We start from the raw sequence: 20,526 nt of genomic DNA on the forward strand, positions 1-20,526 counted from the left end.
CATTGTTGTAACATCTAGTTGTGCACCTCCCTTTTTTATTGCATTCGAAAATACATAATACACATACGAAATAGATTTGGTGAATAGATTTATTTTGTAAATAGATTTGGTGAAACATCTGATTATTTAATATTAATTGAAAATCATAATTTAGAAACTTATTATTTTTGGATTTTCTTTAGCAAATTCTTATAAAAATTGTATATTTATTTAAAAAAAATAATTTTTTTTAATTAGACGAAAAATAAAATATATTTTTAGTGATTGTTGAAAATTTTTTTCACTTGTGCATAATTTGTACAAGATTTCTGGTGTATATTTCAGATTTCTGGTGTGCCTTACAAATAAAAATTAATAATAATTATACTATTCTATTAGTGAATTCCAGTATACTGGTTACAAATATTAATTTTAACCTAATAGTGTAGAATACTTAAGTTTTTATTATTGGATTATTTGGTAAACAGTTTATTCAAGTATAATCAAGGGACTTTCACTCTAACCTAATATTTCAGGTAAGATTGTTAAATTAATAATTGTATAAATATTTGATGTTAATAAAAACTAATATTTTAGCAGTTTGGTAACTGTCCACTTTTAATAAAGAATTAGAGGATCGTATCTCACTTTCAAATAAAATAAGTTTGTATGAAGTGCAGCAAAAATGTGTATATGTAATTTAATAGACATACAAGGAAGTCATGTGGTGTCCAGATTACAAAAAATATTTTTTTATGATGTCTGTAAATTATATACTGGGTTATTTTATGTATATATAAAAAAATGTGAGATTAAATTGTATAGATTATGTGTGTTACTAAATTTCCTCTTGATTTATTATTTCAGGCTACTAAGGATGCCGGTCAAATATCAGGTCTTAATGTTTTGAGAGTAATCAATGAACCTACTGCAGCTGCTTTGGCATATGGAATGGACAAGACTGAAGATAAAATGTGAGGAATGAATTTTATAATAATTTGTAATGTGTAATAATATTTTGATAGATGAGTTTACATTAAACTTTAATCTACACTTTTTTTAGTTGATCATTATTTAACTGTAACTAATAATTATTGTTGTAAAAAAATGGAACTATAATCTTTTTAATATATAATTTTTTCATACATTTATTTTTACTCCGGGTTACAATTCTTAGATTTTTTTAGCTGTTAATTTGTTGCTGGTGAATTTGTTTGGATAAATTTGGAAAGTAAAGATGTATTATCCCTTGGAAGTTCTAAAACAAAAATTTTTAAATAATTATTTTATCACTAAAATACTAATTAAGGTAAATCTTTACTGTTTGGGAAAAAATAAATAAATAAATTAACTCTTAGTTGGTAACTTTAAAAAACAAAAAAACTGTACATTCAAGACTACAATAACATGGCGTAGTTGACTTATAATAATTAGTGAAATTATGTAGAAAATGAGATTAAAATGTTTATAAAATCTTATAGACTGTTTGCACACTTATTACATTTTTTTTTTTAACCTTCTACACAGTTTCGGAGTTTCATACTTTACACTTAATACTGCATTACACAGTTTTTCGCATACAAACAGTACCTGAAATTTTTTTCTTTTCTCCAATCTATTTTAAAAGCATTTGGTTTATGGTTATTTGTTTTTGAAATCAATTTTCTTACTTAGTCAGGTAAATTAGAAACATGCCAGTCTTGTCATCAAATGTATAAATGCATCAATAGATTTGTTCAACTTTTTCATGAAGTCAAACTGGTTTGTCGTTTATGAAGAAACAGTAAGAATGCATTTGCACAGCTTACAGATGTAAGATAATAAGATATGACCAGTGGCTATCTGTGAGTGTCAATTTGCTGAGTAATTGCTGCATTTTATAATAAGGATATCCACACTGGACTTTGTCACATTATAAAACTGTATTATCTGGCTTATTTTTTTCATCTTGTATACTGTGCTTTATACATTGATGAAATAACAATTACAACTTTAGATTTCTTCAGATAAAAATGTATTTTTACGATAAAAAGTTAATTTTTTGAACTACCTTATTTTTGTCTTGCAGGAACTCCCTTCTTTTTGACTTTCATCCTTCTTACAAACATTTGTTCTTCAGTAGCTCATTAGCTAATTCAATGGATGAGAACAAATTACCACAAGTAATATTTCTGTTGGTTCCCATATTGTGCACTTTGAAAGATGTATAACTAACTGCCTGCCTGTGTTGGCTTTTGGAATGATTGCTTTTCTTCAGATTTTATGATGAATTTGATTTTAGATGATTTTATGATGAATGGGCATCTGTTAAGCAAAACAACTTTTATTCCGTACCAAACTGGTTTTTTTGGCATAAATATTCTAAATTGGCAACGTTCTGTAAATGTTATTAAACTTTAATCAATGCTTGCATGTGCGCCGATGGAATATAATTCTTGACAGTTTGTTATAAAAGTTTGACAAAACTTTGAAATGGCTGCAGCTGGATCATTTTTTTCCTTTAGTCATGAGTTTTTGAATCGTCAAACTGCAGTGCTAGAAGCAAAGTATTACATCTCTCATTCACATTGTATCATGAAAAATTGGATACTCTATGCTATCAGTTGCAAATAGGGATGCCAGAATTTCTCTATAAGACTTAAAAATGCATAAAACTTGGAGTCCTAGCTTCAGTTTAATCTTATAAGTATTTTTATAATTTGTTGATTCTGGATTCTTTAACTTTTCCCTAATTACTCTAAGCTTTTTGTTTGTAACTATTTCATTCAACATCACATCTGTAAATAACGATCTCCAAACTTTGGGTTGGGTATTGGATCTGCCAGTTGACCTTCAAATTCCATAGCAACATCTGTGTTGCTACACTATCTGATTCACTATCTCGTAATCGGAGTGCAATTAGAGATCATCAGAAGGTATGTAAGAGTAAGAGTCATCTGACCCATTATCGTCATCACTAACATTTGATTCATGTTGCTCCAGCTCAAATATTTTCAGTGTGTAGTTAGAAATTGTTTTTTTTTGACATCTGATGTTTAAAAAAATCAGCAAAATACATACAAAATACAATGAAATAAAATGAGAGAATCTGTTTGTGAAACAAACAATAGTAATAAAAAAGTAGACATAAAGGAACTGGATCTGAAAAATGCAAATATGATGTGTCCAAATTAATAGAATATATATTAAGAATATATACTAAAATATATTATTTTTTTCTCTGACGGGTAGACTGAGCAAAAATTTACTTCTACAGTAGTGTTAATCTCGCAGACTGAGTGGGTTTACAAAAACTCTGGTAACACAAGAACGAAGATAGATATTAACACACATGTAAATAAACTGAAAGGCACGCCTCTAATGATATATTATATGGGTTTGTAAAAAGATGCAGTGTCTAATATACTGAGAGCATAAACAATCTATGTTTCTGAGATTGATGTTACAAACTATTGTTTAACACTGATACAAAAGATACTAAAAATGATTATTATTCTTAAATAAAATTTAATAATCCATTACAGTACAATCAAGTAGATTAAAAAAAAATCACAAATGAACTACTTCAGTTCTGGTGCCGCTGGTACTATTGTCATAACATTTGTAGCAAACTTCATTTTGTTGCCCCAAGATATCTACTTATTCATCCATCTGTACTACATTTTAGTACTATAGTGCAACTTTTCAGATAACTGTGACTTGCAATCTGTATATTGACTAGAAATTTTGCCTCTGTGTGCATAATTTTCCTTCGTTTTATAGGAGTTAGCACATGAAGTATTAGCAGACAAACTTAGATTACATGTTGTAACTAAATTTATTCTATGGTTGATGACAGAAACAATGACTTCATATTTGAGTTTTGTCGTGCAAATGAGAATTAAATGTTCATTGATTTAAATAAATCTCTCAGAAAAAATCTTGCTCAGAAGATTGATCTGCAAGTAAAATGTTAAGTCCTAAGTCCAATCATAAAACTGGATCAGTAAAGTTTCACTGAGTGTTTGTCAGGTATACAATATCATCATGCTGATTGTTTTTTCACTTTTGATAGAGAGTTGTAATGAATTTATGCAGGAATGAATTAAATGTTCTTAAAATATATTTTATGGAAGTTTGGTTACAGTTACATCCTATGAGAAAAAATGTTTAAACAGTAGACAACTTAGGATTCCATTACCTGATGTGCGTTAGCACCCTATTTGCAGTTCAGAAAACAAATGACTACTTTCCACAGTCACCATTACCTCCATGACTTGTTACAAGCAAATCTGGTTAAAAGTTAAAGCCTCTGTTGAAAGGATGACGATTTATATTTGTAAAGAAATATAAAAACATTAATGAATTCAACCTATTTTGATCTTGTAAAATATGTTTCCAAACTAATTCCAGTAGTGGGTAGTAATCCATTTAAGAAAGGTGTATAAAATAAGAACAGTAATTATAGTGATACAAAATCTGTTTTATCAGCAAGCCCAAATAACAAGACGTCTGCAACTCTTTTTAAACAGATTTAATATGTACATAATATTTGAAATAAGTAACTTCGAGGAAAAGAAAGTAGTACTATTGCAGCAGTTTACCATAAGTTCCTTTATTTTCTTCAGTGTACCTAATTTAGAATTTATGATTTTCAGGTTATCTATTTGTATATTCAAAGCAAAAAAAAATTATTTTTTGATAGTATATATTTTATGTTAAAAATTGATCTGTTTGTAATTGATTGGATACAAATGGTTTTGTTCAGAGTATCATAAAGAATTAGAATGAAATTTTTTCATCTAGTAAGTTGTGTTCTTGTTGATAAAATTCTAAAGATTTTTTGTTACTTTACAGAATTGCTGTTTATGATCTTGGCGGTGGCACTTTTGATATTTCAATTTTGGAAATACAAAAGGGTGTGTTTGAAGTCAAATCAACAAATGGAGATACATTTCTTGGTGGTGAAGACTTCGACAATACGTTAGTCAACTATCTTGTATCAGAGTTCAAGAAAGATGTAAGATTTTTTCATGTATATTTTTTACACTTGTTTGAAGGTTTTTAAAATTTTCACAGATTCTGAATCTGTTGATAATGTCTTACCTTTTGCAATCAGCTGGTGAGCCCCACTATGTTCCTTCCACAAATTCAATGTACATTACTATTATTAATAATGGATCTTCACCAAGTTTTTGTTTCTAACTTTAGTGATTTCTCTTGTACAATTACCCCTAATAGTGGGAACATCACATTCTTGGTTTTTTAAACCATAAAAAAAAGAAATCTCCTAAATTCATTCATCGCAGTTTCTGCATGAACTGCTAAATAAAATGTTTGTACAAAATTAAAAACAATGCAGCAGGCATGTGTAATCATGTGATGTACATTTTATATTGTTTATTTTACTTAGAATGTTATAGTTTAAATAACTTTTATTAAATAATAACTTAAACATATTAAAAGTTAAGTATATTAAACACATTTACAATAAATAATTGAAGTAATTTCTTCACTTAAAATGATAAAATTAAAAATTTTAAAAATAGACAGGAACATTTAAAAAAAATAATTTTGCATAAACCAGAATTTTAAACGTGTGCATGCACACAAGGACATAATGTATTGAGATTTTAACATTATTAGTGCATTTTTTCTTTGAAAACAAGAAAAAGTTTCTTTATTAAAAATATTTCTTTTAAAATTTATTTTTATTACAGCAAGGTATTGATATCACCAAGGATCCAATGGCTATGCAGCGATTAAAGGAAGCTGCTGAGAAGGCTAAGACTGAACTGTCATCATCTCTTCAGACAGATATTAATCTACCTTATTTGACAATGGATTCATCTGGACCAAAACACATGAACCTTAAGGTTTGAAACATTTTGTTTAATTATTGTAGCCATTTCATTATTGCAAAATTATGGTTTTGATATCTGTTGGTTAAATCATTACTGCATATACCATAATAATAATTTGTGTTATATAAAGAATGTGTTTCACTTTGTTACAATTTTCTTTTTGTAATTTTTTAGCGAATTAAATTTTCTTTAAGTATAACATCTGTCATTATAATAGGTTAATTCATTTAAAGTTAAGCTGTGATTACTTATTATTTTTCGTCACATGATTTTAATATGATAAAAAAATTGTTACATGAGCTTAACGTTAGACCATTAGAAACTGATATACATTTTTTTTTTAAATTATTAATCTTTTATAGTTCAGTAATGTTTCCTTTGAATGATAAAAGGTTATCATGTGATGTTTTGTTGAAAAATGAGCCTCTCAGTTTTTACTCTGAATAATAATGAATTCCCATAATAAGATTATAAATTTGAACTTTTCAATTGAATCTCATTATCTTAGGCCATTTTCAAAAATTTTTTTAAGGACTTTTAATTAAATAGATATTATACTTAAAATTAAAGACATCTGGATGACAATCTAATTCTTGCCAAGGAAAAAAAGAGGTGTTAAGGATCATCTGCAGTATTAGACAAATAGCGTAACAGTTCTGTATTATAAGTCATCCAGATCTCAACTTTTCTTTGGTACACACAACTTTTAATAAATTTCCAAGCAAAAAAAAACCTTTTCGTCTAAGCCAACATTTGGGAAAGTGTAGTTCAAGAACATGGTAACATCTTGATGAAAGTGTGGTGGAGTATCATCTTGTTAGAAACTGAAGCCTGCAGGAATTAGAGGAACAGCAAAGTTCTCAAGCATATCAAGGTACATGGTGTCCTTTCGCAGTGGGCTCTATGAAAAAAAAGACATGCTATTTTTGTACAATCCTAACCAGATATTGACTTTTGTGGTGTCCCTTTCTTTTTCGATTACTGTAAGAGGGTTTTCAGTATCCCAAATTTCCCAATTTCATCCACATGTATGAAAGATGTATGTATAAAGATAATTCAGATTGTTTTCAACACAGTACATTACCCCTACAGCAAACAGATGTAGGTGGCAATTATTAGATTTAATGTGTTTTCCTTTCCTTTAATTTATATATAAATTATAGCCTTTGTATACTCCTTTCTATTTTGCATGTTAATGGAAAGATACCTTAATTCACAATTAAGATCAAAAAAATTTATTTCAGAAAGACCTAACTATTCATTATTGTTTTACTTCTGTAGTGATAACCTTAAATTAGTCCAGAAGAATATGTAAAATCTTGCTAATTTATTCCGCATATGTTTCTAAGTTTGTTAACACTTTACATAAGTATTTAGCATTTTTATTTTTATATAAGTTATTAGAGAATAAAAAAAGATTTGTTATTAGTGAATTGGCTTTATATTTACATTAACACAGTGTTTATTGTATTACAGTTAACACGGTCGAAGTTTGAGAGCTTAGTTGGTGATTTAATTAAAAAGACGATAGCTCCATGTCAGAAAGCATTACAAGATGCTGAAGTCACAAAGTCAGATATTGGTGAAGTGTTATTGGTCGGTGGAATGACGAGGGTGCCTAAGGTATGTACACAGTTGTATGGTGAAATCTAAGGCATTTCAGTTAATAACTCCTGAACCACTGTGTCATGACAATACAAAACATATTCAATGAATTTTAACAGCATTGAATTTCTGTTTAGTTATGAGGTTCAGAAAGGGATGTCTTTAAATTAATTAAACCAGGCATGGTGCCTTTATTAATTACTAGCTATATTAGAAATACAATTAATTTTACTAGCTACATTACAAATCACTTAATAATTTGTTACCATAGAGGTTTACTCTACAAATAATATTACTACAGTAAGTTTAAAGAAAGAAAAAACTGATAGCGTTGGAGAGGTGTGGTGCTGCTAGCTTGATTTGTTTCATTGTTTCCCTATTAAACATTTTTGAACTGCTATTGCTATGATGACCATTATATCCATGACTTGAGTACTGTGCATATCATCTGGCATATATAGCTATAATTTTTTGTTAGTTTATGGAAGTAAGCATGTAGGTTTTGAAAAAAATACTATATTTTTTGGTCATCCAAGGTTACTTGTGGGTAATGCGATTAGTCTAATGTGATCTAGTGTGCTAATAGTAGTGCAAGTATATTGCTGGTCTAACCAAAGAAAATTTATAGTGAATACATTAAAACTTGTGTTTTTAAAGACAGTCAACTGTGTTAATCTGGATAATGTATTATAACATTTTTTAAGACTTTAAAAGGTCCATTAATTTTCAGTAGGCTCTTGTTCTACTTAATGTATTGTAAGTGTAAAATTTTAAAGTTGTAAAATAGTTTAAACTAACAAACTTTCAATTTTGATTTATAAAAATTTTATCTATTAAAAAAAATTATGATTAATGTTTGATTTCCAATGCATCATTAAAAAAAGGAAGAAATTATATTTTTCATCCACTTCATTTTCTGAATAAATATTACCAGATATTACTTCCTAATAATAGATATTATTAAAATTTGGTCACTTTAAAATGTTTATTTCAAAAAAAGTGTTATAGTAATGATACCAAAGAAATCAGGGGCAGATAAATGTGAAGAATACAGAACAATTAGTTTAACTAGTCATGCATCAAAAATCTTAACTAGAATTCTATACAGAAGAATTGAGAGGAGAGTGGAGGAAGTGTTAGGAGAAGACCAATTTGGTTTCAGGAAAAGTATAGGGACAAGGGAAGCAATTTTAGGCCTCAGATTAATAGTAGAAGGAAGATTAAAGAAAAACAAACCAACATACTTGGTGTTTATAGACCTAGAAAAGGCATTCGATAACGTAGACTGGAATAAAATGTTCAGCATTTTAAAAAAATTAGGGTTCAAATACAGAGATAGAAGAACAATTGCTAACATGTACAGGAACCAAACAGCAACAGTAGCAATTGAAGAACATAAGAAAGAAGCCATAATAAGAAAGGGAGTCCGACAAGGATGTTCTCTATCTCCGTTACTTTTTAATCTTTACATGGAACTAGCAGTTAATGATGTTAAAGAACAATTTAGATTCGGAGTAACAGTACAAGGTGAAAAGATAAAGATGCTACGATTTGCTGATGATATAGTAATTCTAGCCGAGAGTAAAAAGGATTTAGAAGAAACAATGAACGGCATAGATGAAGTCCTACGCAAGAACTATCGCATGAAAATAAACAAGAACAAAACAAAAGTAATGAAATGTAGTAGAAATAACAAAGATGGACCACTGAATTTGAAAATAGGAGGAGAAAAGATTATGGAGGTAGAAGAATTTTGTTATTTGGGAAGTAGAATTACTAAAGATGGATGAAGCAGGAGCGATATAAAATGCCGAATAGCACAAGCTAAACGAGCCTTCAGTAAGAAATATAAGTTGTTTACATCAAAAATTAATTTAAATGTCAGGAAAAGATTTTTGAAAGTGTATGTTTGGAGTGTCGCTTTATATGGAAGTGAAACTTGGACAATCGGAGTATCTGAGAAGAAAAGATTAGAAGCTTTTGAAATGTGGTGCTATAGGAGAATGTTAAAAATCAGATGGGTGGATAAAGTGACAAATGAGGAGGTATTGCGGCAAATAGATGAAGAAAGAAGCATTTGGAAAAACATAGTTAAAAGAAGAGACAGACTTATAGGCCACATACTAAGGCATCCTGGTATAGTCGCTTTAATTTTGGAAGGACAGGTAGAAGGGAAAAATTGTGTAGGCAGGCCACGTTTGGAATATGTAAAACAAATTGTTAGGGATGTAGGATGTAGAGGGTATACTGAAATGAAACGACTAGCACTAGACAGGGAATCTTGGAGAGCTGCATCAAACCAGTCAAATGACTGAAGACAAAAAAAAAAATGTTTATTACTATTTTAATGTTTTATTGCTACTGTATTGTTTACTAAAAGATCACAATCAGTATTGACTGATTTATTGTTAAGAGTTAAAAATTGGCTAAATTTGTTATCGTCTGATAAATTTAAAACTTTTATTTTGGAATTTTTATTATGAAACTTGTATCCAGTCATTATTTTCAGTATTATGTTTTAGTAGGTATTGAATTAATTTAAGTTATTAAATTAATAACTTAATTAACTTCAGGGACTGACTTTTCAGTCAGTCCCTTAAGTGAACAGATTTGTCTTCAAATATAAATTGAATTTTTTATTAAGTTTGAGAATATAAATGGCTGAGATTTTAATTGATATTTAGAGGATAGTGAACTGCCTAAGACTTTAAATAGTGTTCAGAGGATAGTGCAGACTTTTTTAGTTACAATCCTTATTTATTGCCTGTGAATCCTATTTTAATATTATGCATCCTTAATAGTATTTTATTACTTTTCATGAAAATTGTGTAAAATACAGATAGACTAGTATGATTTTATTTTGAAGTGGATTAATCATGAATGTACAAAAATACAGGTACAGGCTACAGTTCAGGAGATCTTTGGTCGTCAGCCAAGTCGTGCAGTAAATCCAGATGAAGCAGTTGCTGTAGGAGCTGCAGTTCAAGGAGGTGTTTTGGCTGGAGATGTAACTGATGTTTTGTTATTAGATGTTACACCTTTGTCTCTTGGTATTGAAACACTTGGTGGTGTATTCACACGACTTATTTCAAGAAACACTACAATTCCAACGAAGAAAAGCCAGGTAGATTTGAATTTTGTAATGAACATTACCTAGCTAGAAAATTTTAAAAATTTAACTAATTTTTTTTGGAAATTGGCAATGTTATTTTTTTTTTTTAAATTCTAAAGAAATGTCTTTTATAAATATTTATTAAAATATATTTATTATATGAGTATCTTTAAATCCTAATTTTTCAACTTGAATTATCATCTGTTTAATTCAACTAGCTAAATTCTTCTTACCTGGCCTTAGGTTAAAGATATTTTTTGATTATTGAATATTCTATTTTTTTTTTAAATCAATAAATGAATGAAATTTTCATTGAACATTCATTGTCTTATAGCATTCAAACGAGTCTGTTTTTTGCATCTTAATTTTTTATCCTCAAAAACAGAAAAGACAAGTAAAACAGTGAAAAGAATTGTAGTACATAGGACTTAAAAAAACAAATTTATAATATAATTAACTTTTCACACATTTTTAAGACTTTCAAGAGATCATAGTTTGTATATTAGAATTTAGTTTCATCTGGGTGGGTATTAATGGTATTATGGGTGCTCCTTGTACCTGCCTAATCTCTATAATTTTTTATTTTACTGGATGTGAATGATATTTTTAAAGGAAGTTGTAAAAGTTTTATTCTGTGAAATTAATTTTGATTTATCAAATGCCTATTGTACTTATAAAAATTATAGTTCTAAATTTAATTTAAATTTTTTGTTTAAAAATTTTAATTTATATGCATTGTCTTTCTTTTATTGTCATGTAGTTGATTGTAAGAAGTCTCTACCCTAATCCCAAGTTAATAGGTTTTGAAAATTAATTCTCTAGTCTGGGTATTTTGTCCAAGTTTGATTGTAAGAAGTCTCTACCCTAATCCCAAGTTAATAGGTGTTGAAAATTAATTCTGTAGTCTGGGTATTTTGTCCACGTTACGTAGCAAGTTTAAGACCTTATTTACAAATTTGTATTTTTTACCATAAAATAATTTTTTCACTAATTTTTTTGTTTTATTTTTTCTGAAAAAGATTAACAATAATAAATGTATTCTGTCAAGTTCTTCAGTTGTATTTAAAAATAGAAATGTTCTGATACATTTTACATTAATTTATAAAAATCAGTACACTTCTTATTTTTAAAAAAAGAATCCTAATATTTTTTGTTACTTGTCATGAAAACATTTTGTTATATTTTTATTAAAAAAAGTTATTTTTAAATAACTTTTAATCACAAACTATTATTGTGATATCACAGACAGTGGTTGATATAAATCACAATACCAATTTTTAAATAGGTGATGTTATTTCAAATTATAAAGTAATTTTTTAAAAGGTTATTTCGCAAAAAAAAAATTTTACAAAAAAGTGTTAGTACACTTGCTGCACCTATATTGTGTTCTTGAATATGTCTTGATCCTTAAACTGTAAAGGGTTAGAGAAGTTTTGAATTTATTTTTTGTTTTTTGAAAAGATTCAGAAAGATCCAATTTTTGTATCATGCATGCAGTTTGATGCAACTCCAATAACATGACTGAATATTAGTGTTATTGTGGTTATAGTTTTGCTGAATAAAAAATACAAATACATACTGCTGCCATGTCTGATGATAAAAAAATGTCATCATATAGGCATTCATTTAGTTATATTTAATATTTACACATATATTACTGCACAATAAATTTTGCATGCCCTAAGCAGATCAGGTGCACTTATAAAGTTTTTCTGTCAGAAAAAAATTTTTTAACAAGAATGAGTATATATAAATTAAAAGGTTTTAATTTATAAGGGATATATGTATGATATTTATTGTGTTAAACTGTGAACATGTTAATCAGGTGACGTTATTAATTAATTACACAGTTTGTATTGATCCAGAAGTCAGCATTGCATTCTTAACATTTGTTATAGGAATTAATTACATTAGTTGTTCTAAAATAATTTACTTTTTCTTTGTATAATTATTATAATGATCTTTTAAGTTAAAATATAACTAATTGGATTTTATTTTCAAATAAAATTTCATTGCTTTAATTTATGGTTTAGGTATTTTCAACAGCAGCTGATGGCCAGACACAAGTCGAAATTAAAGTACACCAGGGTGAACGTGAAATGGCAGCAGATAACAAGCTGTTAGGTCAATTCACATTAGTCGGTATACCACCTGCACCACGTGGTGTACCTCAGATAGAAGTAACATTTGATATTGATGCTAATGGTATTGTACATGTTTCTGCTAGAGATAAGGGAACAGGAAAGGAACAGCAAAGTGAGTATTTTTATATTAATAAAACATTTACTGAATTTTTTTCAAATATAATGATATCTTAGTGTTGTGAATAACCCTTTTGGTACCAGAAAAAAAAATCCAAAAAATCGATAATTTTTGTGATTGGACTACTGAGAAATACCAGACCTGTTTTTGGCTGTTTGTCAATATTTTACTTTTTTCTCATAAAACCATTATTTTTGTTTAACTTGATTTTTTTAAAAGAAAAATGCAAAAAATATAAAAAAAATTACTGGCCAAATATGTTTTAGAAAAAAGATATTGAAACGGACTTGAAACGCACTTATATTTAACATTTTATTTCACTAAAAATTTAATCACAAAATTTGAAAGAAATTGTTAAAAAATAAGTCATATTATATTGAAAAAACCCAGGGTTTTGAGTTTTTGTTTCTTTGAATCTGTTTTATCTGTGTTACATTACAGGAGAGATGAATATTTCAAAGTTATAAGATAACAAAAAATTAAATACCATAAAGCAGTTATTAGCCAAATTATTTCACTTATAAACCTAGGCAAAATTTTAGCAAGTATGTTGTGTCAAACATAATGGATGTGCACACCTTTACTAAATTTTTATACATTGAAAACTTGATTTTTTTCTTTTTCCATCAGCTTTAGTACTAGCTGCACTACAAACTAAACAGTTCTTTTCTCTCTAACATTATTTTTCAAAAGAAAAAAACCCTCCAGCATCAAACATTTTAGGCGTTACAACAGCCCTTCCAAGTACTAGTTGGAGAATTTTGTTCACTTCATGTGCCAGCCAATTACGAGATAGTTCTTCAATAACTGAAATAATAAAATTAACTTTTCAAGGGGTTTGTTTGTTATACAAACAATATACAGTATCTTTTTACAGTATGCTACAATTTAGCATCATTCTACCAATGATATTGAAAGGGAGGATGTCTTTGGTGTCTGCAATTTGGAAAAATGTTTAAATAGACTGAAAACAACTCCAGCTAACATTTGTCTGAACCATGGCATTCTCTGAATAGACTGAATAGACATCATATTCTAGTAATGGGACGGTGTAGGTTCTATTTATATCCACTTTTAATAGCATTGCAATAAATGCAAAACCATTCGTCTGCAGTAATTTTCTTCCAGTTCAATAGATTATTTACTGATAATGTATTTGCCTCCACAAATTTCATATTATATTGTTTGTATATTTAGTAAAGTCCCAAATCAAATTGACCATAAGAAATAACCTAAAATAAGGGTGAGAATTTCTAGATACACTGTTTTGACTCCTGGTGATTTGTGGTAACCAAAATTATGTTCCATCCCAGGGTAATTTTTATAATTTACTTCATTCCACTGAATATTATTAGTTTTACCTGAATGTTAAAGGCCTACATTGATACTGAAATTATCTTTAGGAATTTGTTCACCTGTTGGGATTAACTATGCAGTTATCAAAGCCATCTAAATCAACAATTAAACTCTCTACTTCTAAAACCTTAATATTTATTAATTGTGTAACTTTATATATATTCTGAATCTACAATTCTTTGCGATTAATTTAATATTGTACATGTAAAATTTTGTTGAATAACAAAAATTACAACAACAAAATTTGAAACATCCTGATAACAGGATGTTGCTATTTCTTGACAAAACTATAAACGACCTGATATCCAGTTGTTAGTACCGAAAGGGTTAAATCATTATGATAATCTTCTTGAAAGTTAAACGCAAATTTAATTGAAATATAAACTGCAAGACTTAAACCTAGTGTTATTCTATCAAAATAACTGTTGGAACTATATTTTTGAAGCATCCAAATAGAGGTTTTTTTGTCTCTGCTGAATAAGGTGTTTTTTTTTATTACAGATTTATTGTGTTGATCACAATTTTAGCAACTATGAATAATTATAAAAGAAATTATGAAAACAGACACCTTAAAATCTTTAGATTTTAATAAATTGGATAAAATTTAACAACTTTTACTTGGAATTAATAATTTTTGTATAATATGGAGGCTATTGACAAAGTAACTTCCCTGATTCGTTATTAAAACCAATTTATAAGAATGTATACATGTTATAGCTTCTTTTCTATATAATTGCCCAAATTCAGGCACCTACAATATCTGTAAAAATGTTTTTGAATACCCTTGTCATAAAACCCTGCCACCTGTGATTTGTAAACCAGGTAGTGATATAGTTTTTAAAATCATTTTGAAAACGCTGCATTATTTTAAGCTTGTTTCTTAATTTTTGGGAGAAAGTCATAATCACTGGGAACTAAATGGAAACTGTTGAATTTGTGGACAAGTTTTGCCATGAAGAAAAACAATGCCTGAACTCTGCATGTTGCATCATTTGTTTTGTATGGCCTTTCACAATTTCTTAAACGTCTTGCAGTAAGTTTGTGTTGTCATGCCTCTTTCCACAAAATCAACCAAGTTCACACCGTTACGGTACCAAAAATCTGATATCAGCTTTTTTGAAGAACGTATTTGATGGGTTTGTACTGGTTTTTGAGAACTGTTGTGTACCCACTGCATTGATTGAGCTTTTGTTTACATGTTAACAAATTTAACCCATTTCTCCTCGCCTGTTAGTAGTCAAGAAATTCATCCTTCTCATTATGGCAAGGGTGAAGAAAGTGTAGTGAAATCAACTCTTGCAACAAGTTCATTTGTGATGATTGAGGGTCGGTCGACCACTTCTTTCATTGTTGTAAATGTTTGTTTGAGCTTTCCAAAATATACAGCATCATTGTCTTATCACACTGTCACTCATGATGTTCCTTCCATATACTGCCCTAAGTTCATGAATTTTAGCGGCTAAGTTTTTTACATAAAGGAAATTGATGACTGCATGCACTACACAGTTTGTGAGATTTCTATGATGGCAGCCATTTCGAACTAGAGTTCTACAGGCAGGGAATTTTATTTTTCTTGTTTGTTTACAAACAAGTGAAGGAAAATTCTAAGCATTATTTACAGTAACACATTAGAACTTCACTGAAACCAGACCATTCAATTTGTGCAAAGATAAAATTGCTAACCCCACTCCTTGCAATACCAAGGTCTGGGAAGTTAGTTTCCAAATAGCCTTTGTAATAAAGCCTTGTGTTGGTAATTGTTTTATTGAATTGGAAGTGTGTTGGTTGGAAGAAGGGATGTCTTGATTAAAACTAGCTTGCCCATTGATTTGTAAAAAGATGATATGTTAGTATGGATTATGAATTATTTTATTTTACTCACTTCTATAAAGGTCAAGTTTTTTTTTTGTCAAGATAGATGAAATGCTTGTGTATTACTAATATTATTAATAGTATCAGAAAGTGAAATTCTAGTGTTTGCAGATGAGAGGCTTGTTGTAATCACCAAGTAACCTGTAAATGCTTCAGGATTTTTAAAATTAGTTTTACTTTCATGAGTGGATTTGACATTGAAACTGAAGTTTACATGCTTAAATATTTTGTTTAATTTTGTGTTACATTAGTAAGTTTAACTATTTTTTTTACAGTTGTTATTCAATCATCTGGTGGCTTAAGTAAAGATGAAATAGAAAACATGGTTAAAAATGCTGAACAGTATGCACAACAAGATAAAGTTAAGAAAGATCGTGTTGAAGCTCTTAATCAAGCTGAAAATATTATTCATGATACGGAAACAAAAATGGTTGAATTCAAGGATCAGTTGCCCAAAGAGGAGGTATGTTTTTTGATAAACTGTATGCTTAATTTTTTAAATTTATAATGAAGAGTTTAATTCTTTAATTCTTTAGTCATTGTCATTCATGCTTGTAGAATTTTATAGTCATTCATTATAGTACAATTTTCATGGCCTGTTAATAATTCATAGTAATTTAACCATTGGCTTAGATTTATAACCTTTTCTTTCTTTTTCCTGTTTAGCCTCCTGTAACTACCGTTTAGATAATACTTAAGAGGATGAGTGAGGATGATATGTATGAGTGTGAATGAAGTGTAGTCTTGTACATTCTCAGTTCGACCATACCTGAGATGTGTGGTTAATTGAAACCCAACCACCAAAGAACACCGGTATCCACGATCTAGTATTCAAGTCCGTGTAAAAGTAGCTGGCTTTACTAGGACTTGAACGCTGGAACTCTCGACTTCCAAATCAGCTGATTTGGAAAGACGCGTTCACCACTAGACCAACCTGGTGGGTTAGATTTATAACCTGTTTTATTTTATCATAACTGTAATTGTTATAAAGTATAAATAAATTTTCAGACCAAAATGCTCAGTAAGAAATGTTACTAATAATCTTTATTTTCTTAAAGGCTTTGTAATAGTTTTTGTAGAATGTATAAATTTTAAGATTAATTTAGTGATTTAAATAAATCATAAAATTATTTATATTTTCTAGGAGACAAAAAAATTGATTTGAAATTAATAATTGTCTTTCATATAAGAATATTTATAAGACAGCCTTTGATGACAACTGAATAAAGGATGGTAACTGGGATTAAGATAAGGGGTTTATTACAGAACGATTGGGGGGGGGTTATTAAATAATTTTGAAAAAATCAGTGGAGAAAAAAAATAAAAATAATTGTAGAGGGTAGAACTGCTAAATTGTTCTCTTGCAAGTAGTTGAGAATAGTTATTGTGAGTGTTCAGTAAGTTTACACTTCATTCATGTGCTAATTGTATGGTGTGTATTACTTAATGGTGGTAAATATTGATTTTGTTTTTCAATATTGGAGTCTAAATTAATATAAATGTTTTTCAATGTATTTACAGTGTGACAAATTAAATGACCAGATAGTAAAAGTAAAAGAATTAATTGCAAAGAAAGATGATACTGACCCAGAAGAAGTTCGTAGAATAGTTGGTGAATTGCAGCAGGCATCTCTGAAATTATTTGAAATGGCATATAAGAAGGTAATAAAATTGTTTAATTATTAAATGATTTATCACATATTTACAGTTTGGTTTTATAAATAATTATTTGTATAATACAGTAAATTGTGCAAGTAAGTTATGTTAAAAGTTTTGATAAGTAACAATTCTTTGAACAAGTATTTTTTGTTTGTTGAGCTGTTTTTGAGAAGTTATAAAGTTGTCTGTGAGAATAGAACAGAATAGAATGTATAATACTGTTATGCAGGAATAAATAAGTTATGTATATTTGAAAAAAAAAATTATTTTACATTTAAAAAATGTTTTGGCTACTATCATCCTTATGAATATTTATATTTTATGAAAAATTCAGTTTCGGTTAACAATTAAGTATTGAAACATGAACTACATATAGCTTAATTTATGCAGTGAGAACTGCATACAAGTTAAACTGCATATATTAACCCTCACTGCATATTAGATAATTAAAAAAAACCATAATCATTCAAATTTCTATCAACTTTTAATTTTAATTAATTTTTTTTTTTTTGAAAATATGCATAGCTTGGCTGTGTAATTATAAGAAGTTTACCACAAGAGCGTTAGTAATGCCAAAAAATTATTTTTTTAAGGGGGTTGAGACCTGAGAGCTGACCCATTACTTGTTGTTAACTAGCTACTTTTAAACCACTCGTGTTATTAAATTTTCTTTAACTTCATTTTCAGATTTGGTTTGAAATAGGCTATATGTTAATGCGTAATCCAGTACAAACAGTGTAACACACAGAAACTAAGCACAAGCTGATAAATTATTCAAATCATTGAAACAGAAACCTTTTTTACCAGATTTTTATAAATGAAATGTCATTTAATCTTTTAATACTTGTGATGAACAATATAGCTATTTCTTAGAGAATGTGAATTAAGTATGATTGGGAATATTAATATATGAAAAATGACACTGTTTAAGCTAGCTTTACTGATGACTGTAAAAGTTATGTGAAAATTTTTTTTTCAAAACTTAAAAACATTGTTTTATATATAGAATAGAATTGTGGGTCAGCAGTGTGTAGAGTAGTTGCTTAATTTTAAATTTTAAATTCTGAGTGTTATAATTCAACTGGGCTATTGGCATCAGCTTTTATTTCAGTTACATTACTGATTTTGTATTATTGCAACCACTTTCCAGCTAAGAGAGAAATTTCAAAATTGTTTTTTTTTTTTTTTTTCAATTTAGAGCAGTCTTTAACGTTGGAGATTAAATTCTACCAATACATACAGACTAGTGTACATTGGTAATTCCATATTGTATATGTTTTACTGTTCTGGTCAGAATCACAGTATTGGCTCTCAATTATTTTCATTAAAAGAACATTTTGCTGTTTTAACAAGTGAATCCTTGCTGTTAATTTGCAATAACAGTTTAAATTTAGTGCACACTGCAGTAATTGTGTATTCATTATTTAAATTACTAATGTAACAGTCTTAATTTATAGGAAGCAAAAATCTACTTATGATATTTGAGTAAATGTTTTAACTAATTACCACATTAATCAGGTATGATATTAAAGAGTTGAGTTATTATGTTAATGGTATTAATCATTTAAAATTTGTGTAATCAGATGGCAGCAGATCGTGAATCAGCAGGCAGCAGTAGTACAGGTCAACAAAGTACTAGTGAAGAACAAACAAAAAAAGAAGAGAAGCAATAAAGTGCTTTAAAGTAGCGGTATTTATAACTGGACAGTATCATAATTTAATGCAATGTGTTTTCTTGCATGTTAAAAAGGTCTTCGGAATTTTATATGAATACATAAAAATGGTTTTGTCTTAATGTGTACATAAGAGTTGAAAGAAAATTACTTACACATTTCATATTGCTTCATTTACAAAGAAGTGTATCAACGTTTTTTTTAAAAAGATAAGAATTTGGCGTTTTGTTTTTATTTTATGATCAGAACCATATCATTTTTCCTTCATTTAAAGTTAAAATAACTTTATCTGCGATTAAATTTTGTGTTGAATTCACATGTAATAGACTATTAATTTTCTCCTGTACATCGGTGTATTTTAATTAATTATTCATTGACATTTGAGGAATGCAGATTAAGTATCAATAGTAGCATCTGTTGAACATAGATGTCTGTGTTAATTATTATCAGATTTCTTTGATCAAATCTGACGAATCCAATTAAATAGCAGTTTGTTAGAATTTCTTTAATACAAAAAAAAGGAATATAAGGTGAAAAAAAAGTAACACTAAAAGTGAATAAGTAATTTTATTTGTACCACTAAATTTTTAACTGTGCTATTTGTGATACAAAACATTTACAGTGTGAATGAAATTCCTGGTGAATCGTGTTACTGTGAGACTGATAAATTCTCTGATAGTTGTATTAGTGCTTAATTATAGTTATATATAATGTACAGATTATCTCAAACTTATTGCCTAAAAAAAATTTGCTAGTTAATCCCTGTTTCTGTAAGTCTAGTTTGTGTTTATATATATTTTTCATTTGTATATTTATTTTGAAATATAAATTCATGTTATAAAAAAATTCAATTTTGTGTATTTTTCTTATGATCTTTCCTATATTATAGGATTGTACAATTGATTTCTATACAATCATATTTTTTCCTTAGAGAAAAAATCCATTGTCCACCTGATATGCATGTTGATGTAATTGCCACACTTAGCACGCCAAGCAATTTCTAATGGCATGGAGAAGCTCTAAGTTTTACATATCAATAATTTGGTTGTGATTGACACAAAAGTCAGAACTATAAAAGAGCCGCATCACGAGTCGGTTCTTAAAATTTAACAGTGTCATTTCTTTAATTCTTTCTACTTTGTCTCAATTGAGATAATTTGATATT

At 28.5% G+C, this 20,526-nt stretch overlaps 1 protein-coding gene across 1 annotated transcript in view; it reads left to right on the plus strand.

Annotated features, from left to right (window-relative positions):
• Hsc70-5 (Heat shock protein 70 cognate 5) overlaps positions 1-20,212 on the plus strand; it is a 39,608-nt gene extending 19,396 nt beyond the window's left edge. The window contains exons 6-14 of the mRNA XM_075366469.1: positions 847-953; positions 4,816-4,978; positions 5,679-5,834; positions 7,299-7,445; positions 10,324-10,551; positions 12,573-12,795; positions 16,305-16,492; positions 17,551-17,691; positions 19,272-20,212. Of these exons, the coding sequence (XP_075222584.1) occupies positions 847-953; positions 4,816-4,978; positions 5,679-5,834; positions 7,299-7,445; positions 10,324-10,551; positions 12,573-12,795; positions 16,305-16,492; positions 17,551-17,691; positions 19,272-19,361 (1,443 nt within the window). The 3' untranslated portion in view covers positions 19,362-20,212. The remainder of the gene's footprint in view (positions 1-846; positions 954-4,815; positions 4,979-5,678; positions 5,835-7,298; positions 7,446-10,323; positions 10,552-12,572; positions 12,796-16,304; positions 16,493-17,550; positions 17,692-19,271) is intronic.
• Positions 20,213-20,526: the final 314 nt, after the last annotated feature.

Source organism: Lycorma delicatula, chromosome 5, assembly GCF_047948215.1.
Source record: "Lycorma delicatula isolate Av1 chromosome 5, ASM4794821v1, whole genome shotgun sequence".
NCBI lineage: Eukaryota > Metazoa > Arthropoda > Insecta > Hemiptera > Fulgoridae > Lycorma > Lycorma delicatula.